Here is a 25,921-nt window from a genome sequence, read left to right on the forward strand (position 1 = left end):
ATATAAATCGATTTTTCGGGTATTTTTCGATATTTTCTTGAAGGTATACCTTTTTTGAAACTAAAACTAAGCATGTTTTACCAATTTCCTTCTCTAGTTTTAATAGTAAATGTGAAATAATCCTGAAATATAATTACGCATTTTTGAAGAAGTAATGGATATCTTCTGTAAGTAAACTATTCAGAAAAAAAGGAATTAAATTTCAATTTAACTTCTTATTTTGGCCATAGGTAACGCAATCGTTCTTCAAGGGTGATAAGATTCCGAAGGGTATTTTTAGTACAAATTTATGTTTCATTCTCATTTAAAGATGGAAGAATATAATTTTGAAATTTGCAAAAAATAAATCATACACAAAACCAAAAATGCAGAAACTGTTTACTGTTTCCAACAATCTTACAAGACAGGAAGAAAAATAAAAGACTTTGGGTGGGTGTAAATAATATAAGTGGGAGTGGCTTTCGTTATGCGTGGAAGCATAAAATTTTTCATTTGCCTCCCCCTTCCTTTTAAAAATTATGATCTTGAATTTACTTGAAAATTTATAAAATTTCGAGCAATTAATTATTCAGTATAGGTCTTAATGGAAGGTAAGTGTTGTATTATTATTTATGGGACCGGTCATTTTGTGCTTAGCCCCTAAAACAATTATTTGTGGGGCAAGCATATCACTAAAATCTTACAGTATCTTTACGCGAAATAAATAGCATTAGTAAATTGATTCATCATGGTTATGATCTTTCACTCCCAAAATTATGTCAAGCACGGTAATTTAACAAATTATCAAAATTACTTGGGTATAATACTTAAAGTAGGCGTGACCTAAAAGTCTTCCTGGTAAAGATACCTCAGGAAGTTATTCACTTATGTTCTTGCGAAATGATAATTTTTTGATGCCACAAGACCCTAATTAGTAGAAAAAAAACTTGTAAAGATATTCCAAAATATAGAAAATTTATTCCTCTACACCTTTGTAAAACAGTGTTTTCTCTATATTAACGAGAAACGCGCTTTCCAAGTTATTTTCTATAAGCTATTTTTGGCAAGAAAATTCTATTGAACCATCCTAAAAAAGCGAAGTCGGCGAGTTAGGCGAAATGAATTTAACGAAATAAGTCGAAGGTTTGCCGAGTAAATGACACTTAAGTGCAGAAATGAAACAAAACAAAAAATAATGAAAAGTGTTATGTGTTCTTTTCATACTCAATATCTCAGATTCAGTAAAACTCGACAGAATTTTTATCCTCCAGAGCAGGGGGGTAACATTAGCTCTGAAAAATGCGACAGATTTTAGTGTAATTTTTTTCTTGTTTTCGTACACATTTCACGAGATATCTCCAAAACTACGTAGGTTGTTAATTTGGGGGTTTCGGTTGCCTATTCAATATTAAGTTGGCTTTTATTTTGCATTTATATTTTTTTCTAATTCATTCTATACTGCCAGAAAACAGCTAATGAACCCAAAAGTGTTTTCGGCGCACTGGAAACATAGGAAATATCATGCCCCTGCTCCAGAGCGTTCCGACGTCCCGAGTATACATTGGGCTGTGCGTATTATTTAATTTTTTTTTGGATTTTCATCACCGTCACTGTGTACACAAACGGCGACACATGGGAAGGACGTTCCTTTTCGCTGTGAAACATCAGGAATTGCTTCGTTTTTTGTTACTTTTTGCCCCATACTCTTTTATTACTTTTACCCCAAATGGTCATTTTTATTAAATGATTTATGGAGAAAAGAATCTTTAGCAAAAGGAAATATAGAAAAGGAATATTTAGTAAATACTCACAAGTACATCAATTTTGGAAAATAAATAGGTGAAAATTGATATCTGCTGTAAGAAAAATATTTCAAAAACAGGGCTAAAAATTTCAATATTTTTTTCTAAATTCCTTGTTCGAATTCTAAGAAAGTTACGAAATTGAAGAAGGTCTATTAGAGGCTATCTACAGAAAAAAAATTTAAGCCGCTAGCTTTTTTTATCGTGGAAGATAATGAATTTTGAAATCTTCGATTTGTGACTTTTTGCCCCAGTCTCCCTTGTTCCTTTAATGAATTTGACCTTTTTCAGGAAATTTGTAGCTTAATACTAATAACTTTTAAAATATATTGACCTAGGTCAGATTCATTAAAGCAATATGGGAAAATTTATGAAGTGTTAGAAGTGTGCGAAACATGAAAGCCTTCCCCTATTATACCTAAGACTTGAAGAGTAGAAAAAAATATTTACAATTAGTTTCTGCATCTAACTTATCACAGTAAAGTCAGTTTTGTTTAAAAGAAGGAGAAAAATGCCCAATTTTAAAAGTGCCCCAGTTCAAAGGTGCCCCACTTCTCCCTATGCTGCAATTCAATACCAATTTGGCTAGTACTTTAAGGTTTTAAAAAAAATTACGTCTTTTTAAAACTAGTATCCCTATCTTTTGAATGGTTTAGCATATCAGCTGACCCGTAATGTACATAATGTATAACAATTTTTTTACACAAAATGTGAAGCATTAGGTCAATGAAAATGAATTTGTTGGATATTTCATGACCATAGCATACTCCAGCAAAGTATTTCTTTTAGGCACGAACATTCTGTTTCTTTTTATATGACTTGTTTTTTTTTCCTATACTTCTTGGACCATAATTAAAATGAAAAAGAACGGGGAAGAAATGATTTTTGAAGGTGAGAAAGTCACGGTCTCAATTTGTTGCTATTTTCACTTCCTCGAAAAAAAACGAAAACTAAAAAAAAATTGTAGACAAAATGTGTAAAGAATTTAGAGCAGAAGTATTGTTCTTGAGTGTTTTTTGCAGTATTCAGGAAGTTGCATTGTGGGTTTTTTAGTCCTAAATGGAAAGCTGTTGTAACAGTTTAAAATGTGTAAATCCTTATCATTTCCCGTGTGTGGTTGACACAGTTTAGGAGTTGGTGAGCACTTTTTTTGCATAATTGATTGAATTCTATTGATTTTCACTGTTGTTTTCCAAACGCACTTAAACCTCCAAGATATTCCCATCTAAGCAATTCATTAGAACAAGGGTACGTACTCTCGGTTAAAACTGTATCACAGTGGGTGTTGATGATGGGAGTAGCAATATGTGCATAAATGATGAATTCTTCCCCAAAGTTGGCAAAATTTGCTAAATTAAACTCAGAATTTTCCACAGTTGGAATGCTCACGGAGGAATTCTTGGGAGTTCACGACTGAAACTGACGCCCTACTGTTGAAATTTCATTTGCTGTACCCTCTAAGAACACGGTGAGTTAACTTTTTTTATGCCTTTCAGGATGTCTAGCAGTGGTATTTCTGAGAACTCTATGGCCAAATGTAGGCCTTCCAAAGCCACAATATAGCACAAAATAAAAAAAAACTTTGCTGATTCACTCAAGAGATATTCCAACGAAAGGAACTCCGCGAGGCCTTTTTAGGGAATTTATTGAATTTCAATATTAAACTTCCACCAGCAAAGTATAAATTTTGCTATGGAAACGCAGAAAATTGTTTGTTAAAATGTTTGTTAAAATCCATTTTGGAGATTTGCTGTCTCCCTTCCACCAATCATTTTACCACATTCACTGGTTAACATATTTTTTCACCCTCCGCCATAAAGCACAATTATTATTGTTTTCATGGTGAACATACACAATGATGAGCTCTTCCCAATAAATTAATATGTAAATTAGATTTTCATCGTGAAGGTGGCTCGAAAGATTGTGAAATTTGTGATAAGAAATAATTTTACAATAAACTATGATTCATCGGGTAAAATTTGCACAAAAAAAAACTGCCATATTTTCCCGTGTACACTTTCATATGATACTTTTAATCATATTTTAGTGCTTATTGCAAATCATAAATTTATATTTTTATGCGAAATTTTCTTCCATCTTCATTACATTGTCTTCGGCTAATTTCACAACGAATGAAAGCACAATAGCGTCGAAAGGAAAAACTATTTCAAAGAAAAGTAAAATTTAGCACTTACTTTATGTATTTAGTATGGATAAGTAGAGATCATTTTCTCTTGATAAATCTCCATGGAACACAGTTTTGAAAAAAAAAACAATTCAGATAAGATTGCTTTATACAAAATATTTTTTATATTTTTTGTCAATTCTCTGAATTTTATCTGTTGATCAACAAAATTACACAGAATTTAAAAACATCGTAAATATTTCGTTTATACAATATTCATTAAAATTATAATTTTCTAAATAAGGCCTGGTTAGTGTTTTGGTAAAGATGGTCAGAAAATTAAAATTGATATGTAGTAAATTATTATTAGCAAAGGGAAAATTAAGAAGTACCTCCGGCCTCCGGCACACCTTTAAAATCGGCAAAATTTCATGAAAACAAAATACTCTTTCTTTCTCAAAGGTTTTGCATAAGTCTATTTCACTCTTTTAGTCTCAAAATTGGACTGAACTAAATTTAATTTGGTGTGATGCTTAAAAGAAGAAGAAGAGTGTGAAAGAGTAGGATGGATAGACAAATGCAAAGCTTTGAAAAAAAAGGGATGTAAATTTTGACTTGATTGAATTTTCCTGATCTAAAACGTATACCGCAGCCATTATGGCATCGACACACATTTTAGACCAGAAAAATTTCATAAAGTCAAAATTCACATACCTCTCTTTCTTAAAACCTTTGCATATGTCTATTCTACTCTTTTAGACTCTTCTTCTTCCTTTAAACATCACACCAAATTGAATTTAGTTCAGTCCATTTTTGAGACCGGAAAGGTAGCATATACTTATGCAAGTCTTTTGAGATAGAAAGGTACGCGAATTTTGATTGAAATTATATCGATCTAAAAGGCATAGTTCAGGCCATTTTTAGGGACCGAAAGAGTAGGATAGACTTAAGCAAGTATTTTAAGAATGAAAGGTACGCAAATTTTGATTTCATGAAATTATATCGATCTAAGAGGCATTCCGGAGCCATTATGTATCATTTCAGCTTTTCTGATCAAAGACATATTTTTTTAACTATAAATTTGCTAATTTATTGAACGAAAATATTTATCAATTTACAAAGTTCTATCATAGGCGTGGTCTATTTGTAATTTTCATATGCCTAGGCCCTAGGCTTTTCCTAATTAAAGTTTAGAATCGGTTACTCATCAGATTTTAGAATGGAGATTGAGTAATAATCCATAAAGACTCGATTTGAACACTTAGATAAACTGCAAAAAATCATAGTATCGATTTCCTAAAAATAAAAATTGTGTAAGAGGTGTTTTATTTGTATATTGTAAGCTTTGAAAGTCCTCATGTGACTAAAACTATGAAAATGATTTATTAATTGGGTTTAACAGTAGCTATCTTCTAGTAGGGGAAAGCGCGCTACCTTCGGACGATTTATGCTTCGCACAAATAATTCTTTTCCAATGTGTTATAAATTAACTTGGCTCATTATAATATTATATTTTAATAGGTAGTCCAATACTTCAATTTTTTATAAAAGAGCTATGGTGAAATCCATAAGGAACATAGAGAAAAATTGAATTGTGCGAAGCTTGAGTCGTCCGAAGGTAGTGCGCTTTCCCCTAATATAAAATTATCAAAATGTTCCTTGTGTGAAAGTGTGCTGATCACGCCCCTTCAGAACCTTAAAACAGATTTAAAAAAAATCTTGTACAGGGACTTTCGGCTTGAGTGAAAACGGATTGAAACAATTTGATATGAATTGCCTACTATTGGGAGCTTATGTATAAAAAAATCTTTGAATTTCCCCTAACTATATGCAAATATTTTTCAGGCGGTAAATTTGAAATATATTCAAATACTGTATCTGACGTAGTTGTATATTCTCTTCAGTTTCTTCCGGTGTTCATCAGAGGATTGTCTTCTTCTCAAGCCAAAAACTAATTTTTTCTCCAAAGCTTTCAACCGTCGGTGAACCCCACTGAGGAAGACCCATACCGAGGGTTGAAAGCTTTGGAGAAAAATTTAGTGTTTTGGCTTGAGAAGAAGACAATCCTCTGATGAACACCGGAAGTAACTGAAGAGAATATTTGAAATATATTTCTTATGATCCGTCACCGTGAAAATGGGTTGAAAAAATGATGACGAAAATATTTTGCATACCACACGGCGTTTCTGGAGTGAATTCGCGGACTTTTTTCGGTCCCGAGAATTTCTTTGAAAGCGGAACTTCCTGTATGTAAAAAATTAAGAAAAAAAAAATACTTTTTGTGTTGACAGATTTCCAAAAGTTGATATCTGTTACTGTTTGGCCTCTAGTCATATCACAAGCTTTCGAGCAAATAAAAAATATTTTTGAAAAATAGTTGAGAAAAATACATTAATTACGGGTACTGTACCGACTCATGACCGATTAAGTCCGATGCAGTCGAGTTGAAAATTTCAAGATCGTTAAAAAAAATCCAAATTTAAGCAAATTGGTTGAAAAATTACGCCCTCCAAAGTGGTTAAACTTGATCTTTGAAAATTTGATATCGAAATGGTTTTCGAACATAGGTGTCCAAGTACAAAATATTCGCCTTGAACACCTCTAAAACATATCGAGCACTCAGAATATAAGTCGAACAACTCGATTTTTTTTACAAAAATCGGTTTATTCGCTTTCTGGATTCTTTTTACACCCTCTACCTTTCTTGTGAATATTATACTTGAAAGATAATTATTTTCAAAATTACAGATTTTAAATCTCAAAAATCATATCGATGGCACCATTCCATACTATGCTAAGTCGACTTAGCCTTTTACAACTGAGGAAAATTTGGTGGTCATCCGACGTCCGGGTAACGAGATATTCTATTTTTTCTAAAAAAAAAAATAACACAGGCAACATAGGAAATCGCCAACTTCAAATGGCTCTCCTGAAATGTTGTCATTCTGAGATAGTATAATATTGAATGGCAGCGCTGATATATTCTGCATGTAAATATCAGCTTGAAATCGCTCTCCTCTAAAATCTGCCTACTGCGAGTTATTCGTTTTTTATTCTGAGTGGTCGATATTCGAAAATGAAAGAAATCGTAGGAACCGCTTTCGAAATAAACCAAAAAACATGATTTTGGATGGGAAGGAGGGGGGGTGGGACGAAAAATAAAAAATACTATTCGAGATACTGTTGGCTCATGGGGGGGGGGGGGTCGTCGAAGACCGCAAATTGATATCTCTTACCGTTTGTCCTCTAGCAGTGTCACACGTTGGAAAAAGTGGATTATATAACTGCTCTCTTTTTGAGTTCAAGCAGTAAAATAGGAGAAAGAAGCCCAATTTCAAAGCTGCACTATTCGAAGGTGTTCCACATCTTCCTACTATTTTTTATTTCGAACCATTAGTAGCTAAAATTAGCCCTACATGAAATTTATACTAAAAACGAAATATAACGACTTTATATTAAGTATAATATTTAAATATATAAAAAACCTAATAATGTTGTCATGCTGAAAAATTCAGTTGATCGTTAATGTTTTTACTCACAGGGTTTTTCTGTTTCAAATATTTAATGACTGTTTTGGTTATTGTTCGAAATTATATTGTTAAAGTCTGCTATACACCAGGTGATTTGTCACCACGGTTCTGGATCATAAAATAATGAGTAACAAATTTATTAGTCACTTTTTCGTGGAGAATGAAAAATAGTGCAGTAATCTATATTCTTTGAAATAGTTTTTTGTAAGTAATATTGTTTCAAGTGGCTTAAGCCCAATTTGTGTGCAGCCTTTAACTTTCATTGCACAGTGGAATAAATTTGAGACGCAGTCAACAACATCAATCAAAGAAATTTTACTTCTGAGACAATTAGTTTACTCACCTTCCTAAAGTTTTCAGCACGAACTGTTTGATGATAAGACGATGATGTTTGAAAAGTTTTTCAACTGCTGGAAAACGAGTTGGAAAAGTTGGGGAAAAAACTTCATCAAACTCGATTATTTTATTCAACTCGTTGTTATTTATATTTTATTGAATGTTGCCGAGTGATATTGGTAGCACCATTTAGCCTAGTTTTATTCCAAATTATTTTTTTTTTATATTGCCTATGTATTGTAGATTTTTTTGTTGGCTATTTTGCGCGTCTTCTCTCTTTTTTATTATTATATATTGTTAGATATTATTGTGTTAGAGATGAAAAACTTCGCACAATTTCACCTGACTTTGCGCTGTAATGAATGGAATTGAACTCTTTTGCACTTAACACACAACCAAAGTGGAAATGGATTGTAAATGTGTATAAAATAATAACAATAAAAGCCACTCACTACATTTAACAATTTTGTGATTGAGGTGGATAATAAAATAGCAATTATTTGATTGCACAAAAAAAAAGTATTTATGGAGAGTTAATTCTCATAAGACTTTGCAATTTCTTCTCTAACTTCACTTTGGATTATGAGGAAATTTTTGCAGTCAGCTCTTAAAATTTCTTTTTCAGATTAACGTTTTTTTCTTCATAAGCACTCTACTGAATCTTGCAATTCTCGATGAGATTATTTGGTAGGAAAAATCTCAGAGAGAATTTTCACAGCCTCAGAAGATATAATCAATTTCATAACACTGTATTTAATGTCTTTTATTTTCCTTCAAAGGTGAGAATAACCGGAGATAGAGGGAAAAAGAGACAGATGTTAACAGTGTGAATGCTCACAACGTACTGACAGTGGCTTTAATTTGAAAAACTGCAAAAGTTTCCCGATCGAATTGAAACACGTTTCAAGGCGATGAGAGAGACAAAGAGAGAAGAGCTTCAATATTTAACTGAGAACTCACACAACCAACAACACATGGGAATAGCAGAAATAATTCAAAAGTAATTTTCACATTAAGTTATTCAGGGCACGAAGGGTCCCGAGACTGACGCGTAAACCAAGAGGGTGGGTTCTTCAGTGAGTAAATTTAACCCAATACCAATTTTCTGTTATACATCTCAATTCAAATTCCCAAATAGGATCTAACCATCCAGCGTGCACGCCATCTGAGAGCAATAGCGCACACCAAGAGATCCTTGTACTAGGATTTCGCAATGGATCAACCATGAATGATTCAATTTAACTCACACAATGGGCGCGAAAAACTCGTGAAGAGTCCAGTAGTGGGAGAAATTCATTCATTTTCACCTCTCTCTCTTTTTCGCATTCTCTCACCTTTTTCTCGGCATTTCTTACAATCTCTCACACATAAGGCAACAATCAACCCAAGAAATGTGTCAATGTTACCCGGCCGGTCAGTGACTAATGCCAATACAGAACTGGTAAAATTATTGCAAAATATCTCTCAGATTCGCAATGACTCTGCCACAAAAGATGCACTTCAAGATGTTGCGTGGCTTTTTGGTCACTTATGCAATTTGCATTTCAGCACAATCATCAGTATTGGGTTGCATTTGATGAAAATGCCAAATTGGCAAAAAGTTGCAATATCAGATGGTGTTTCTTGACTCTGGTCAACAGAGAGAAACATCTTCCCAAAGATAATCAATGCTGGAATGTATGTAGTTCTTCGTGATTACAATAATACAAGGAGAGATTAATATTGAGAAGATACAGAAATTTATGAAATGTTCCAAAGCACTTTTTTCTAACAATTTATACTTTGAAAAAGTCTGTTCAGACTATTGTGAAAACGAAAACTCTTTCCATGTCAATTAGAATAATAAATCAGGTGCTATATGCGTTATATCTTAAGATTTTGTTTTCAATTTATTTTCAAATGTCTCCTTATCTTTTAAATCTCATAAGAATAACATGGAATAAAACAAGATAATTGTAGAACCAATGCTATATATAGTAATTTAATTGGTCATCTTAATGCTGCAATAGCAAGAAAAGTTATTTGTCGATGTTGAGATATTATTTATTTCTAAGAAATAAAGAATAAAAAAAGCAGATGAGCAGTATAAATAACTTTAGTCAGTAAGGAACCTGGTTTTTTATAAAAGGCGTCTTATTCCTCTTTCATCTGTTTCTTTAATATACAAAAAAGTAGTAACATAATTCTTTCTAGACTAATTATGGCTCAATGAATTAAAAAATACCATCCAGTCTTCATTATCTATTTTAGTTCAGGCGCAAAATCCGAAAATATAAAAAAAATTCAAACACTTTTTGCTCCTAAAATTCACATTTTTTTTTTCAATTTTATAAATTAAAATTTACAAAGTAGAACGACATATCTTTGAGTAAAAAATAAATTTTGTTTTAGTGAGATTACTTTACACCGGTATTTTTCTTGAATTTGGAAATAAGATTTTTTGTACAAATTTTTTTTGCCACTTTTTCTGTGAACTGTCACACAAAACTGGGGATAGCAACTAAACGAAGAGTCAAAATTAGTTAAAACCTTAGGAAGATGTCAGTAATACTATGACCGAGAACACTATATCAATTTTAAATCAATAAAACCATTATTGTCGCAGAATATGCTATTTTTGTAATGCTACTCTGGAGTGATTCCGAAACGTTAGAGGATTATTTACTAATTTGATATTATGCACTGAGAACAGAGAGTAGAAGGAAGTGGGGTACCTTTGAATTTGGGGCAGTTTTGAAATTAGGATTTTCCGTCTATGTCATATCATAATGTAATTTAACTCCTCAATCTATTTGTGCAGCTAAATTATAGCATGATAAGGCCCAATTTTATTTAAAAAATATGTGAAAAAATCTAAATTTCCAAGCTGCCTCACATTCAAAGGTGCCCCACTTAACCCTATAGGTGTACTTTTATTCGTCATAATCGTTACACATTTTAGGTGTAATAATCAACATTTTTCGCATTAATACCGCAACAAAGAAATGGGAACTTTTTCAAAAGGGTATTTATAACCCTGAATACAACTAAAAGGAAATATTTACACTGCTTTCAGATCATGAACGTACACTGAGAAAAAAAGAGGGTGCGATTAACTTTTTTTCCTCATAACTTTAACACTTTTTAGGTGTCATTTTTTAATGTTAATTTTACACCCTTTAAGGGTAAAATTAACATGAAAGAAGGGTAACTTTAACCCATAATACATCTAAAAAGGGTAATATTTACACCGTTTTCGGATCAATACTGCAGGGTAAAATTAACATTTCCAGAATGTTATTTTAACTTTTTCGGATTTCTCTCAGTGTAATCATATGATTTATATTACTGCGGAATGTTATTTAAACGTTTTTGAATTTATCTGAATGTAAGATGATTGCAAATAAAACAGAAAACTTAAATCAAAATTCACATCCTTCCTTCCATTCTCAAACACTTTGCATGTTCGGTGCTGGCCAAAATCTCAAGTAGACAAAATCCCGAAAAGGCCAAAATCCCAAAAACCAAAATTCCGAACGCCAAAATTCCGAAAGCCAAAATCCAGAATTCTGAAAATCCTGAAAAGGATAAAATTAATGTGGGAAAACACAGAAAATTTCCCGTTGCTTTCAGGAAGCCACGGTGAGGAGATTTCCCTATGGTTTTCGGAATTTTGGCCTTTTCAGGATTCTGGTTTTCGGAATTTCTACGTTCGAGATTTTGGTTTTCGAGATTTTAGCTTACGGGATTTTGGATTTCGGAACTTTAACCGGGATTCGTCTAGTCTACATTTTAGTACTCCAATTACAGAATTAACTTTAGTTTCCTGTGATGTTCAAAAAGATAAGAAGAGTGCGAAAGTGTGGAATAACTGTGCGTAAAACGTTAAGCAAATAATGTGAATTTTGACTTCATGAAATTTTCCAGATCTAAAAGATGTGCGGGGGCATAATAATTCCAAATTCAATATTGCTTAATTTTAATTTTTTGCTGACCTAATTTAATTTCCACTCCTGATTTGTACAGATCTACAAAATTTAACTTAGTTGTAACTAACGACAACTAAAGTTATAACGACAAAAGACTATACAGCCAAAGAAGAAGCATTTCTGCCGTTTGGCTTCAGAGGCTGGTCACCAACACTGAGACGACGGCGGACCCACGATATGGGTGGGATTAATGTAGAGTTGAATAAATAAATTATTATTATTATTATATAGAACTTAATCAGGCCCTAAATCAGCAATTCTCAACTTAGTAGGGAAGTACATTAGTTTATATGAGATAATTGTTGAGTTAGATTACGAGTTAGATACGATAATAGCTGATCCAAGCGACATTTTTTAATTATCTCAAAAATTCTATTAAAATATTCTTTTTCACACATGGTTTTTTTTACAGTAATCACATTCTAAGAGAACGAAATGTGTTAAGTGGTTATAAAATATATCCGAAAATCATGGAAAAAAATTGGACAAAAAATCCGTCTTATTTATTAATTTAAGAAAATAAGAAAATAAAAATAAGAAAACATTAAATATCTATAAATCTTCTAATTAAAGAAGACGAGCTTGATTATCTAACCTTTAAAGTATATAATAGTTAAGCAAAGAGAAGAGGAAATAATGAAATATTAGAATTATGCAGAAAAAAACAATCGAAATTTTCTGAGAATGCTCAAAGTTTCTATTTTTGTTTTTGTTTTTTGTTTTTTTGAAAATGATAGTGTTCAAATTTCGATTTTATCTCAATGGAAGAATATCTTTTTTTTTAATAATTTAAAAAAATTAGTAATTTGAGGCTTAAAGTCATACATAAGTCATAATGTGACTTTTATAAAAGAAACCTGTTTTTTCTAATGGAATATAATATTTTGTTCTAAAATTTGTAAAAATGCAATGTTTTTAGTACTAGTCAAGCTTTTTCCACTTTTTTTTCTTTTTAAAGACATTGCGGATTGTTTTTGGATCACTTTGGTCAAAATAAAAAGTCTTTTTCTGAATTGGCCGGCTAATTATGCACCGGACTGTCTTATGCGATAAATTGAATTTAGGATTTCGATAATTACAGTAGAGTCTCTCAAATTCGAACGATTGGGGGGTATTTTTGACATTTCTCACCTCCCAAATTCGAACGATATTTTTAAAACTAACTGAATTTATGTGAGAATAAATTGCACTTTGAATCAAATTCCCGTATTTTCTCACAAGTCTTAGTGGTAACATACTTCCTTTTCATTTTACACGACCATAATGTATGTAAACATTCAGGAAGAAGCACATAAATATGATTTTCATTCACCAAGAATACGAACTTTCTAACATAACCTCACAATTGACATTTTGAATCCAAACGGCGTTCGAATTTGAGAGATTCAGATTTGAGAGACTCTACTGTATTTGAAATTTTCAAGTAAAAAATCCGTTTTAACGAACCCTCTTTAGAGTTGTTTGGTAGATTCTTCATGCAAGTCATCATCGGTAGCAGAAATGCTCTGAAAAAGTCTTCAAAGTGGAACTGCAATGTGTGCCATGCACACGATGGGCCAAGAAGATGGTAATTTTGATTGAGGAAAGACATAATTGCGCGATTTTCGCAGTTTTGCGTGTGCCTGAGTCACTTGCGCAATTTCGCGACTTGCGGGCTATAATAATTTTGTCCCACAGTTGGACGGAAATGGAATTTTTGATGAGATCGCACGATCAACACAAAAAAAAAGAGTTTGAGTGACAAATATCAATGACTCTTTTTATGAAAATTATTGCTTACACTAGAAGTCACCAATCGGTCTAGCAAATGCAAAACTCACCTTGCTAAAAATATTCAGATTCATTTGAAAAATTTGCCTATTTGATGGTTTATTTTTTGTTGGCCCTGTCGATAAATCCATGGGAGATTACTTACCCATGACGTCGGCATGGGAATTGAAATATACAATTTCGCGAGACTTTGAATCAGCATTTCAATCATATTTCACTATTGCGGAATTCAATGTGTTTGACTTCGTGACCACGGCAGAAAGACAATGAAGTTCATTGAACATTTTGCTGCTTCACTTTTTTTCCTTCTTATACAGTTTATATGAGCCGTTTTTTGCACTAATTGATAAAACGTGCAAGAGAGAAAATTTATCCAATTCCACACATTTTCTATTTATAGAAGTCCGCACATTTTATGATGATGACGATGAGTGGCATCTCTGAATGATGAAAGAAGTAAAAAGATTGAATTCCAAGAGTTGATAGTGCGAGACAGAATCACTCTGGCTTGATTATCAATGGCCAACGGCTCTCTTCTGTGGCTTCTTTCAGGTCTCATGCTGGAGGTATTCCAATGATCATTAGTCTGATGCTACTGAAACACTGTAAAAATTTGAGATGAAGCGCTATGACCTGAAAGGAACTTTTAAAATCCTATTAGAGAGTTTTACTATGAGTTATCTTTGAGAGATGATTGTAATTTAACGTATCGCAATGGAAGTATATTCGAAGGTCTCTACACATTGTGATGAATTTTCATCAAAATGAAGCATTTTGAAGTAAATCGTTTATAAATGGCATTTGCACACATTAAGAAATTTATGTCCATGTTGAAGAGTTATCCTACACAAGCGTACTGAGTTTTCTTCAAAATGGACATAAAATCACTAGTGTGTAGGGGCCACAAGGCTTAAAATACATAAAACTCAAAAGGCTTAAATAATTAAACGTAAAGTATGGAATAGGGCTGGCATATTAATCATATTTAAAAATAAATCGTAACATTTACCTGTGTATCGAGCTTTCCTTTTTTTGCAGTGCACTTTGTGGATTCCTTGGGGAATATGATACAAAAAAAGTTGCTTTAACCAAATTTCACTTCTGAAATCTTGGAGCATTCGGAAGAAGGAGTAATTAAGTTGTCGATTATTTAGGTTTAGGCAATTTTTAAACTGGCAAACAACCATCTTTATTTTATAAATCAATCAAACAATAGAAGTGATGAGCACTGTCGCGAAATCCTTCAAAAAAGTTATAACTTTGCGTAGAGAGCCAAAATGCCGAATATTCAAAATTCGGGATTTTTCAAGCTTTTTTTCGAATGCTCAAAATTCGGGATTTTTCCAAGGACCCTGTTATACGATTTTTTTCACGGGTCCCGGTTAAAATCTCGAAAGCTAAAATCCCGAACGCCAAAATACTGAAAGCCAAAATCCCAAACGCCAAAATCCCGAAAGTCAAAATCCCGAACGCCAAAATCCCGAATGCCAAAATCCGGAAAGCCAAAATCCCGAAAGCCAAAATCTCGAAAGCCAAAATCCTGAACGCCAAAATCCTGAACGCCTTAATCTCGAAAGCCAAAATCCCGAACGCCAAAATCCCGAACGCCAAAATCCCGAATGCCAAAATACCGAATTGGTCAAAATTCCGAAACCCAAAATCCCGAATTCTAAAAACTGTCACAGCTTCTCACACAATTGCACCCGCGCTTGTTGGAGGCAAAGGGAAATTTTCTGTGTCTAGGGAAATTTTTCTACACATTATCCGCCACATAATTTTATTCCTTGCAGTATTTTGAACGTTCGGTATTTTGGCTTTCGGTATTTTGGTCCTTTCGGGATTTTTTCTGCCTCCCTGTAGCAATACCTTGTCCAAGTCCCCGCCGCACGAGAGAAATGTTAAGTATTTTTTTTTACATAAAAATTGCTAAAACTTGTTCAGATTGTTTTTTTTCACTCTATGAATCAATAAACAATAGGGGAAAGTACTCTCCCTTCGAACGTTCATGCCTTCGAATAAAATGAATTTTCTTTTAGTTTTTCTAAGAGACTTACACATTTCTATTAAATATTATTTAGCTTATCATCAATTGTTAATAATTCCGTGATAATTTAGTGAAAATCTCTTACGAAAAACAAAAGAAATTCACATTATTCGAAAGTATGAACGTTCGAAGGTAGAGCACTTTCCCCTAGTTTTCTTTCCAAATTTCTAATTTGTTATAAATATAAATTGTTATAAAGGACTTCTTGAATTTTTACTCGTGTTTTACTTTGTATTTGACATCTTATAAGTGCAATTAATCTTCAGTCATTTTGTCTTTGAAATTCCAAAAATATTCTATATTCTTATTAACAGTGTGACTTTTTTTTAATTTTGGTTATCTTAGGTTATACAGGTTTCCAGTATTCTAAAACAGCCCTGAATAATTTTTTTTGAATGATTTCTTGATCATAAGGTTGATGATAGATCTAAAGAAAGTTTAGCCTTGATAAAATAACTAAGGGGAAAGTATCCTCCCTTCGAACGTTCATATTTTCGGATGATGTGAATTTCTTTTATTTTTCCTAATAATTTATGAATAATTGATGATAGCTAACTAATATTTAATAGAAATGTGTAAGTCTCTTAGGAAAAATAAGAGAAAATTCACATTATTCGAAGGCTTGAACGTTCGAACGCTCTAGCTTTGAGCGCCATAATTCGAAAATTGTCCAGCGTGATACCATTTCTCCCAGTGTAGTTCTGCAAAAGAGCCAAACAAGAGTCTTCTTCGATGTTATTTTCAACGATGGTCACTTTTAGCTTCTGGGCTTGAATATTTCTTTCTCTTTCAATTTCTCATTTGCCTGTCATATATATTTTTTTTTATAACTTTTGCCTCTATGATATCTTTCAATCCAATCGAATACCTCTCCATCAAGTGGCGAAAGATTAAGCATTGTCCGCATTTTCGATGGAGGGTGATAGAGTGGACAACCAAGAAACTTATTGGACTAATTACCTGGTTGATTGGTGATAGGTAACTGTAAATGGCAACAAAATAAAGTCGTTTACCATCCTTATTTTATTATGATTTTTTTGCACGGTTGACAAGAGGCTGATGTGGCTCCTGGATGTTGGCGCCAGCAATAAAATTCCATCAACATTCCGCAAGATGCATTTCTTTTCTCTCTCTGTCCATCTTCTGCTCTTTCACGCCCATTCAATGCTAAGGCATTCCTCAACAGCTTTTGGAATTAATATAAGAAATACCCGAAGGACAGATTCTTCGGATTGACTCATCAGATATTTTCACTGTCATTCTGTCCACCTTGTTTCTCTTTTATTTACTTTTTTTCCCACCAAAAAAATCCCAACTATCTCAAACACTAAAAATGTAGTCAAGAAAAAATTACTTTTTTTTTATTTTTATTACCCTTTGTTACATTTGATACAGTAAGTTTTTGGTTTGAGATGAAAAATATGAAGAAATTCTACTAGAATATTTGTTTTTTTAAATGTTTGATTTTCTTTTACTATAGATTTTCTTTTTATTTGTAAAATATATCCCGCCACTTTTATTCATTATGTGCTATTTAATTGATATTTTTTTGTGATTCATAATATTGATTTTGAAGAATGCATGAGAATTTTATTCAGAACTAACTTCTTCTTTATTTATTTTTCTCTCAGTTGCGTGCACTTTCGTCTTTCACCCAATTTTCTTCTCTCTGCATCAAAATTAATTGCTTTGGAATTAATTGAGTTTGTATTCTGCTTAGATTTTTTTTATTCTTTTGTGGTTTATCTTACTGAATGAAGGGCATCACGAGTAAGATTTCTGCAGGAATGCACTTTACAAAATTTTCTGATGTTACTTCTCAGAGAATTGGCATTAGTCTCACTTTCATTTTCTCTTGCACTTTAAATCAAATTAATTTTATTCAATTATTTACAAGAATGTCTTCAAGTTGAAGATGTTGTAAGGGCTCAAAATTGTTTTAGAGAGTTGAGAAATTAGTTTTCTGCATTATACTGGGAGAGATAACTTGCTCCTAAAATAGAACTATTTCATGACTTTAAGTGTTGACAGTAAATTGACCTGTCAACATTTTTAAATTTAAATTAAAGCAGTTAAACGTCTTGATGTCGACTAATGATTTTCATTTAATTGAAAGAGAATTTATAAAATAACATTTCCTCCTATAACAAATTGTTTATCTTTTTGGTCAAACCTTTTAGTAAATAATGGAAAAATAATGACTGTTCTAAGGAATAAGTACTATAAGTTTGACTTATGCACTTGTATTTTTCTTTCCAATTTTTTCACTGCTTTTCAAACTTGAAATCCTGAGTTTCAATTTTACTACCAAAACCACTCTTATCACTACAATAATTCTTCAAGTTGAAATTCTCTCCAATAATTACAGAATATTAAAATATCTGATAAATTTGAATATGTTTAGTATTCCTTTCAACCTTAATTATTCTCAATTTTCGATGTGCTTAACGTTTTAAATTGTTTTAGGAATATGAGTAATGCTAAAATGTATATTCTGATATTAAGTATACTCTTATTTAAAAGATGGTCTCTATAGAATTCAATTTAGCTACCATTGTAAAGTATTCAGCATGGGTAATTTAAGTAAATACAAGAAATTTTGCTGAAATATCTCCACAAATATCATTCCATGTTTAGGGCTGCGATGCCATGCGATTTCGGGCAGATTCTCTTGATTTATTGTGAACTTCTGCAGTTCGAAGTGTAATGCCAAAGATGTCTTCGTGGTAGCGATTTTCATCCTGAAAATAGAAAAAATATGCTATGTCTTGGCCATGATTCAATTTAAATTCATGACTTGCATCTAAACATTTTTTGGGGCAAATATTGTGCAATATTTCAAAGACTTTGAGTTTAGGAACACTAAATGAATTTAAAACTATGTTTTTCCAAATTTGGTTTTTTTTATGAAAAGTCGTGTCAAAATATTTGACCATGTGTCAATGCCATGATTGTGACTGAATGCAAAACTGAATCATTTCATTGGAATTGCTCGTGACTGTTAAAGCTATAATTTAATAAAATTGTTACCCTCAACTGTAGCATGAACTTCTCAGCATCACTTTCGTATTTTGATTCCTTTGCAGATATGATTTTTCTGAAAAATAAAAGATAGAAAGTTTTTTATGATAAATCTACTTGAGAGAGATTCAATTTTGCCTTGAATTTAATGCTCTGCTTTTGAAAGCATCTATTTACTAATTAAAAAAAGTAATAAAAATAACAATTCTAATGAAAAACACACGTAGGGGGAGGTGGGGATACTTTGAGCTGTGGGGCTAAATTGTTATACGATTTTTACGCATATTTCTAATGGAAACAGGGTTTTAACACGATGTAATTTGGATAAACAAAATAATTGTGGATCTAAATAAAATAATTGTAAGGACCAGCTTCATTTAAAAATAGGGCGAAAAGTCATAACAATCTAGCCCCACAGCTCAAAGTAGCCCCACCTCTCCCTAATAAGATAAAGTTAACAATAAGACTGTAAGAATGATAAGAATGTTTTTTAAGTTAAAATAAATATTGTAAAAGCGTGGGAGTGATAAGCGCCTTCTAGTTCTAATATTCTTTTAGCGTTTATATTTATATTCTCTCTATAAGTAGAATATTAAGATTATTGGTATGCCTTACAGTTTTTTTTCCAATTTTCAGTTACGGAAAATGAAATAAAGGAAACCTGATAATTCAAAAACAAGAAATAAAATAAAACTTCTAAAATAAATATAGAAAATTTGAAAATAAAATATTGCAAAATTTACCTAAAGATTGTAAAATTGCAGGGTCTCAATTGCATGAGCTTGATAAGAAACTGACTAGGAATATAATTCTTTATCAATCGATCAAAAGTTTTCTTTTATCAGAAATAAGAAATTTTATTGAACTTCAAGATTTTTTAAGTTTAAAAAATTAAAATTAAAACAAAAAAAAACAATTATAGAAACTATTAGATGCTCGGTCAGTAGATTAATTTGAATGAAAAGAAACACGGATTTTGACCTAGATCCTTCTTCTCCTTTATTACTAGGACAACGTTTCGGAGCTTGTTGGCCCCTTCCTCAGGTATGCAAAGTAATTTGTGGGAAATACCCGAAGGACAGATTCTTTGTGTCCAGACCCTGTTTCCCACCCATTACTTTGTATACCTGAGGAAGGGGCCAACAAGCTCCGAAACGTTGTCCTAGTAATAAAGGAGGAGAAGGATCTAGGTCAAAATCCGTGTTTCTTTTTATTCAAATTATAGAAACCGTAGAACATTTGCAGTGGTTCCTCTTCTCAAGAGAATCTTCCTCTTCTCCAGAGCTTTTGACACGTTCCTTGTCTTCCTCAGTGAACGAGTGTTGTCATAGATCTGTGGATTTAGTTGGATAAGGGCTGTTTCTTAATGGCATGAAAATTCTCGGGGTTGTTCCCAAATGATTAAAGAGTGTCTGGTGAATCCGTTGAGATCTTTTGTGAAAATCCTGGAATCTTCCCGCCAATGCAAAACAGCTTCAACCCAACGAGACCCACAAATCTATAACAACACTGGACAACTGAGGAAGACATGGAGAAGGTCGAAAGCTCTGGAGAAGAGCTAGGTTTTTCAGGACAATTCGTCCTTCCGATGAGCGTCGAAATTTGTTGATCAAATCCTATGAAGCAAAGACACAATTTTACCAAAGCTTTTGACACTTATCGGGTCTTTCTCAGTGGTTCTTGGTTGGTCTTTCCTTTCGTTTTCAATTTGGTTAGGAGCTAATTTTCTTCATTTTTTTTACACTGCGAACGGACTGGTACTTGAAATATAGAGGAGGAACATGCAGGACAGATTGTCCTGAAAACCCTAGCTCAGTTACACCACCGTCAGCTACCCCTTTATACAGCTCTGAAGAAGAGGTAATTTTTGATATTGGCTTAAAACTGCCACAAATATTGTTGCTGAATTCGGACAGACTTTCCCTCTGAGAACACCACAGCAAGGATAACGATTCAAGCTCAAGCTTGTTACTAATACGGACTTCAGATTGGAGTAGAGGTTCAGTACAATTTTCAAAGGTCCTGAATTTCTAAACAACAACCGGAGGTGAGTTTTTAAAATCTGAATAATCCTGTTTCCATATAGGATGGAGTCATCCCTTATGGACGTTATACACTTATGGACAGCTTTCAAAAAACTTAAATACTTACATAAAATACTTAGATTTCAAGAAATTACAAAATTGTTAATTACTACGTGATCCTAATTAAAAAGCCCCCAAAATCACTGGCTTTGAAGAAATCAGAATATTTGACTTTTTAAGGACGATTAGGTGACCAGTGACCCCCGTGACCCATAGAGAAAATCATTTTTCTTAACTACCTAAAATTCGGAGGCAGACAAAATCCTGAAAACCAAAATCCCGAAAGCTCAAATTCCGAAAGGAACGAAATTATATGGAGAGTAATGTGTAGAATAATTTCTCAAGACACAGAAAATTTCCCATTTCATCCAGCAAGCGCGGGTTCAATCGTGGGAGTTTCTACGATACTTTTAATACTTCGGAATTTTTGGCTTTCGGGATTTGGATCGGGACCGGGACCCCCTAAAATGATTCCTTTTTAGTGTTTGTGCATAATCGTAAAGTACACGGTTTTAGGAATCTGGGATAATTGCTATATACTAAATATTTAAGCTCAAAAGTGACGGATTTTCAATTTGCTGGATTGATGAATTATGTTTATTATTTTTTAAGCATGATACTTTTGAGAATAGAAATTACAATGTCCATACAAATATTTTTCATGAGAACGAAAATTTTATTATTCATTGGTATTCTCAGAAATGTTACCTACATTTTTAAGTTGTTTTTGTCCCTATCGTTCATAGAGGCAAAAAATACACCCGCTCATACTCTGTTGGATTTTCCAAGGTTAGATTTAAGAAGTTTCACTGATTTTGTTTATTGGATTTATTTTTATTGGTGATTTTTGGAGAGTGAAAAGTGTCTCGTCCTTAAAGAGTTAACCGTATAGGTATAAGTAGGTATGTTCTTTTATTAAAATTATATCGGTTATTTTTTAAAAGTTGCCAATGATTTGTTTTCGATAGAACAGAACTGTAAAGAGTATGTTCGTGGAGAGGGGAGTCAATCTAGTTTCGATCGAAGAAATGTTAGCTTGTAATTCTGTGTTTTGGACCTTCTGGAGTGGATAATTGATTATCCCATTGCTCAGCACGTCAGATAAACCTGAGGTTAAAAATCCGTAGATACCGTAAAAATATTACATTATTTATTTAGATTAATATTACAAAGGTATATTTATTCCGTATATTTTCGATTAGATGAAATCCGAGTTAAGTAAGCTGAAAGCGGTCTTCGAACTAGAGGTTTAGCCCAGTTCCCGTAGGTCTCAGAATCTGGTACCCAATTTTATTACTTTTTCAGAATCTAATAGGTCATTCTTTAATAATCTAATCCTCTGATAAATTTCTAAAATATCTTGACTGATAAAAAATTTTAACAGTTAAGCCATATGGCTAAGATTTAGATCTGAAGCCCGTATTATTTAACATCGTCCCATGTTGGTCTATAATCGACTCAAACTTGTTAGGGAACATTAGAAATTCAAAATGGTCCAAAAATTTTAATTCGTTTACTGAAGAATGTACACATCCAGACCGAAGGCTCTGGGTAAGATTGTAAAGAGGTTTGTATCTTGAGGAGAATTACATCATATTGGTAATCACGGCAATCGTCAAAAACTTCAAACCTGGGGGAATATTCTGTTATTCAAGAGTTTCTCACGTGAGTATAAAAATCGAGAAACAAACACAGGAAAGATCGAGTCAACCTCACTAAAATAATGCGCATTTCTTGAGTTTCTTATTCACCTGAGAAACTCCCGAATAGCAGAATATACCACTTGAACCAACTTGAAGCGAAATAATTTAAATAAAGGCATTGTTCTATAGGGTCGAAAATTTAATTCGAACTACAGTGGGACCTCGATAGAATCAACCCCCGATAGAATCAATCTCCAATAGAGTCAACAGCTATTTTTTTACTCTACGGACTCCGATAGAGTCAACTTTTCCTTTATTATTGAAGTAATAATATTGTATGACTTCTTCGAAATTAAAATCAGTGTTTTGGTCTATCAATGTAACGTTTTTAACACAAGAAAAACAATATTATGATAAAATTTGTATATTAACCGGGTAATCAAATTTCGACAAAGTAACTTTCTATCATGATTTTAAGCGTTTTGACCGATTGAAAGTTCTCTTATCTTTTCTCACTTTTCTTAAGATTTTTTTTTTTTATTAAGCCCTATGATCTCGTATGACGTGTTTTCCTGTAATCACAAAAAAAAAACGATTGTGGTTGTGAAGGAAAGTGGTAGGAAGGAAATGAGGGTCATAATAATAATCCCCAGGTTGACTTATTGGGGGTCATCCGAAGCCTTCAAGTAGATATCTCTAACCATTTAACGCCCATTTTTCAGAACAAAAAGAAAATGAGAAAAATTGGTTTTGGTGTTAGTGTCAGCTACAAGGTTTAAATTAATTTTAATAATGGTTTGGGAATCAAAATTCAGCAGAACTAAGAAAGTGGCAGAAAGGGAAAGCTGAAGGAAAAACTGGTAATCAATAAATGCTCACCTGAGCGTTTGATATACATGTTCTGCCATCGTGACATCACCACAAACGAAGACATGTCCTTTTTCAACCACCAGCAAATTGTAGATCGCATCAGCTTCCTGAAGGGCAATGTCTTGAACATAAGTCTTGGGAACGATTGAGTCCCGCGAAAGTGCCAGAAAGACACGATTGAGAACGTTCTTCTGCACTAGCTCTTCCTTCTCGGTCCGGTAGAGATCTAAGCTGCTGGTACGACAACCAAACAGTAGCCATACTTTAGGAATAGAAATACCTTCAGTCTGGTCCATTTCCCAGTGCTGCCAGAAGGACCTGAAGGGCGCAATTCCTGTTCCCGGACCAATAAGGATAATGGGTCGGGATGTATCCGTGGGAATATGGAAGCCTGGTGCACTTCGTACGAAGAAGTACACATTATCATTCGCCTTGAGTTCGTTCAGGTAGTTCGAGCAAACGCCATAGTGTTCAGGACCATAACCATCTTGCGTCTTGTACTTTACAATGGCAACAGTTAGATGAACTTCATCTCTGTGCTTCTTCAGCGACGAGGAGATGGAATAGAAACGTGGCTGAAGAGGCATTAGATTGCCAACGAGGACAGCAGCCGTTGGACGACAAGAAGGAAATTCTTGGAGAACTTCCAAGAGATGTGGAATCCGGAAGTAGCGCCATTCTTCGTAGGCAGCTGAATCATTGGCCAGGGTGGTTAACTTTTTCTCATCATCGGGATTCTTGCAGTAGGTCGACAGAAGCTTGAGAATTTGTCGGGAAGGTGTAGTTGTTATGTCCAAATACCGCGTAAATAGGGTTCGCAGGGAACATGCTTGAATTTTACCATGCGGTACCCATTCTTTATTTATTCCTGGAATGTTTGCAAAAGGAAAGAATGATATAAACCAATAAGATACCTAATGATTTAAAATTAAATTGTAGGCAATTTTATAAAATAAATACTTTAAAAAAATAGTTAGGCAAACTTAAATCAAAAAACTATGCAACTTGATCAACAAATTGCAGTTCAGGAAAGTTTAATTAGCTTTTAAGAAAGAAAAAAAGTCGTACACTCTAATAATATTGACTTGAATAACAATTTGGGTAAGTGTGCCAAATTCCGGCCAGCTTGCAATTCCGGCAACCTTTTTTGTTCCTCAAATTTCCATGAATTTTTAGTTTTTACATAATCCAGAGATTATACAATGCAAAAGAATACCAAATAATGTAGCTTCGACAAACGAGATGACGTGAAAAAGACATTTGAAGAATTCCCGAAGGGCAAGAACTATGAGAATGAAGGTGGCCGAAATAGGGCACCAAAGCTATGTCTACATTTTTATTCATTTTAAAATGTATTGAGAATGATTTTAAAGTAAATAAAGACGATAAACTGTCTACAAGGTTCTAAGCGAAACTCCTTAAAAAGAAAGAATGAAAAAAAAAAAAACAATTTCTATTAAAGATATTACATTTCAAACTTGAGACTTTGGCGCTTGCATGCAACTATGCCGAAATTTGGCACACTTACCCTAGAAAGTTTATCGTCTTCATTTTCTCCAAAATCATTTTAAATCCATTTTAAAATTAATAAAAATGTAGACATAGCTTTGGTGGCCTATTTCGACCACCTTCATTCTTATAGTTCCTTGCTCTTCCGGAATCCTCCCAAAGACTTTTTAGCATCTTCTCGTTTATCGAAGTTACATTTTTTGTTATTTTATTGCATAGTATAAGCTCTATAATATGCAAAAACTAAAAATTCATGGAAATTTGAGGAATAAAAATGTGGCCGGAATTGCAAGCTGGCCGGAATTTTGTACACTTACACTTAGTAAGTTTATTTTTCCCTCCCTTTCCTCTGCATAGGACTTTATGCAATGTTTGATTAAGCTTTACTTGAAATATAACTAGAATTAGACAAGAATGCAAACCATTTGATGTGTGGTTCTCCTTGAGAATTTCCAGCTGAACAGGTACATCGGGATTTTCAACCCCTGTTAGTCTCTCAATAATCCCATTGACAATGTCTTGTCTATTTTCTGGGATGATTCCCACGTGATCACCAGGTTCATAACTAATCTGCAGAATTGAGACAGGATTACATAAGCATGTGTGTTAATTTAGCTTCACCCCAAAATACACGACATACCCCATCTGCAAGGATTTCCACAAGAATAGTCAAGCGCTCCGAACTTGTACCAGATTGCAGATTCGTTGCTGGCTTCTTGATGCTCCCAATGATGACTTTGCGATTGTGATAGTCACCTAGGGCTGCATCCATTGGACGTGTAGTCGGTGTCGCGGAGAAGCGTACAGTGCTCTCTGTTAGGCTTTCCTGGCCAACATTCCATGATGTGGATGTTTCATCAGAATCCAGGCAGAATGTCTCGCAGGCTACTTTGAACACTTCCGGTGCCCATTTGTGGAATTCTTGCTCCTGTCCACTGATCTCATCACCTGTTGTCAGCTTCATAATTCGCTCTCCCCCCAATTCACCTAGGAGATTGTCCACGTACTTCCCGAAGGCGCAGAAATTGGGATATGCTGATGATCCAAGAGCAAAGACGGCAAAGTGAACATTTGATAGTGGACCAAATGCTTCAGCACTCATATTCTCAGGAGTTGCAGTTGATCCACCTCGCAGGGAGTCCAGCCTGTCCATCTTGCGACCATCTGCACTGTTGTCCTTGCGCGAATTCGCCTTGATGAATGCCTTGGACGACGAGGGAAGTCTTAAAAGAGGAAATTA

At 33.5% G+C, this 25,921-nt stretch overlaps 2 protein-coding genes across 4 annotated transcripts in view; both read right to left on the reverse strand.

Annotated features, from left to right (window-relative positions):
* Window positions 1-8,621, reverse strand: part of LOC129807221 (uncharacterized) — a 32,258-nt gene extending 23,637 nt beyond the window's left edge. The window contains exon 1 of the mRNA XM_055856334.1: window positions 7,780-8,621. The gene's annotated coding sequence lies outside the window, so the exon portion shown is untranslated. The remainder of the gene's footprint in view (window positions 1-7,779) is intronic.
* Window positions 8,622-16,890: 8,269 nt separating this feature from the next.
* Window positions 16,891-25,921, reverse strand: part of LOC129807222 (nitric oxide synthase) — a 78,624-nt gene continuing 69,593 nt past the window's right edge. For all 3 annotated transcript variants that reach the window (XM_055856336.1, XM_055856335.1, XM_055856337.1), the window contains exons 12-16: window positions 25,322-25,904; window positions 25,104-25,251; window positions 23,182-24,040; window positions 18,585-18,651; window positions 16,891-18,295 (exon numbers count right to left, since the gene is read on the reverse strand). In XM_055856336.1, coding sequence (XP_055712311.1) covers window positions 18,188-18,295; window positions 18,585-18,651; window positions 23,182-24,040; window positions 25,104-25,251; window positions 25,322-25,904 — 1,765 coding nt within the window. In that variant the 3' untranslated portion in view covers window positions 16,891-18,187. The remainder of the gene's footprint in view (window positions 18,296-18,584; window positions 18,652-23,181; window positions 24,041-25,103; window positions 25,252-25,321; window positions 25,905-25,921) is intronic.

This window comes from Phlebotomus papatasi, chromosome 3 (genome assembly GCF_024763615.1).
Source record: "Phlebotomus papatasi isolate M1 chromosome 3, Ppap_2.1, whole genome shotgun sequence".
In the NCBI taxonomy this organism is placed as follows: domain Eukaryota; kingdom Metazoa; phylum Arthropoda; class Insecta; order Diptera; family Psychodidae; genus Phlebotomus; species Phlebotomus papatasi.